The sequence below is a fragment of the Brassica oleracea genome, chromosome C5 (assembly GCF_000695525.1).
Source record: "Brassica oleracea var. oleracea cultivar TO1000 chromosome C5, BOL, whole genome shotgun sequence".
Lineage (NCBI taxonomy): Eukaryota > Viridiplantae > Streptophyta > Magnoliopsida > Brassicales > Brassicaceae > Brassica > Brassica oleracea.
Genome location: NC_027752.1, coordinates 11,848,250 through 11,849,429, shown reverse-complemented (window position 1 = coordinate 11,849,429; position 1,180 = coordinate 11,848,250). Strand labels below are relative to the sequence as shown.

Below are 1,180 nucleotides of genomic sequence, written 5' to 3'. Positions count from 1 at the left end.
AAACCCGACAGAAGCTCTAAAAAGAGGAAGTGTGAGGACGGTTCACAATCCTCAACATCTCACGCAACTAACTACAAGGCTGGTGAAGCGGATGAGGGAACTGCTAGGCCCACTGGTGATAAGGCAGCGAAGAGCCGTGGACAGAAGACAATGGAAGAGGGGAAGGGGCTGGCCGAGTTTGAGCGTATGTGGTCCATTAAACAAGAGGATTTGACTAGGAAAGAAAGACTCCTGAAGTTGGGTCTACTTGACCGTCTACTAGCAAAGACAGAACCATTGGCTGAGTACGAAGAAGCTCTAAAAAAGAACCTCATAAACGAGTTGTTCTCCACTTAGTTTAAGTTTCATGGTTTTTGTTGTTTGGACTTTGTCAAAAATGTATCTCTATGACTTGTTGTTTGAACGTTGTCGTGAATTAATATGAGTTGTTGTTTCTTGGTTATGACAAGAATGTATTTCTATGAGTTGTTGTTTGTTGGTCATGTTCTGTTGTTAACATGTTCTTCTCGTGTGTAATCGTGAAGAAGGCGATGTACGTTGATGGAATGATTATTTCAGCGAAGATCCAACATATCCTGAAAATCTATTCCGAAGATGATTTAGAATGAACAAACCATTGTTCATGCATATTGTCGACCGACTCTCCAATGAAGTTCAATTCTTTCAACAAAAGAGAGATGGTCTCGGCATGCTTGGTCTCTTTCCACTTCAAAAGTGTACCGCAGCCATTCGTGTCTTGGCATATGGTAGTGCGGCTGATGCGGTCGACGAATACCTCCGACTCTGTGCAACAATTACTCGGTCATGTCTGGAAAATTTTGTGGACGGAATAATTTCTTTATTCAGCGATGAGTACCTAAGAAGACTGATATCTTGCATATTTCTATTGTTTTATCCATTCACCCATGTGCATTTTGATCATATAGATTATGATTTAGCCGTGTTTAGGTTGCATTTTGAATACATGAGTCTGTATCAGGTATTGAAGTAACACATGGAGTTCTTGGAGACATTTGGGTGCAATTGGAGTTCAAAAGAAGTGTTTAAAGTGATCATTGGGCGAGCACCTTACCGGAGCGACCAGTCCGGAGCGACACCATCAAGTCGCTCTGATCTCCCTATCAGACCGACCTTACCAGAGCGACAGGGAAGAGTCGCTCGCGTTTTGATCACCCGGAGA

The 1,180-nt window shown here is 42.7% G+C and overlaps 1 protein-coding gene across 1 annotated transcript in view; it reads left to right on the top strand.

Moving 5' to 3' along the window:
• Positions 1 to 336, top strand: part of LOC106344528 — a 902-nt gene extending 566 nt beyond the window's left edge. Inside the window, exon 2 of the mRNA XM_013783890.1 lies at positions 12 to 336. Within this exon, the coding sequence (XP_013639344.1) occupies positions 12 to 336 (325 nt within the window). The remainder of the gene's footprint in view (positions 1 to 11) is intronic.
• Positions 337 to 1,180: the final 844 nt, after the last annotated feature.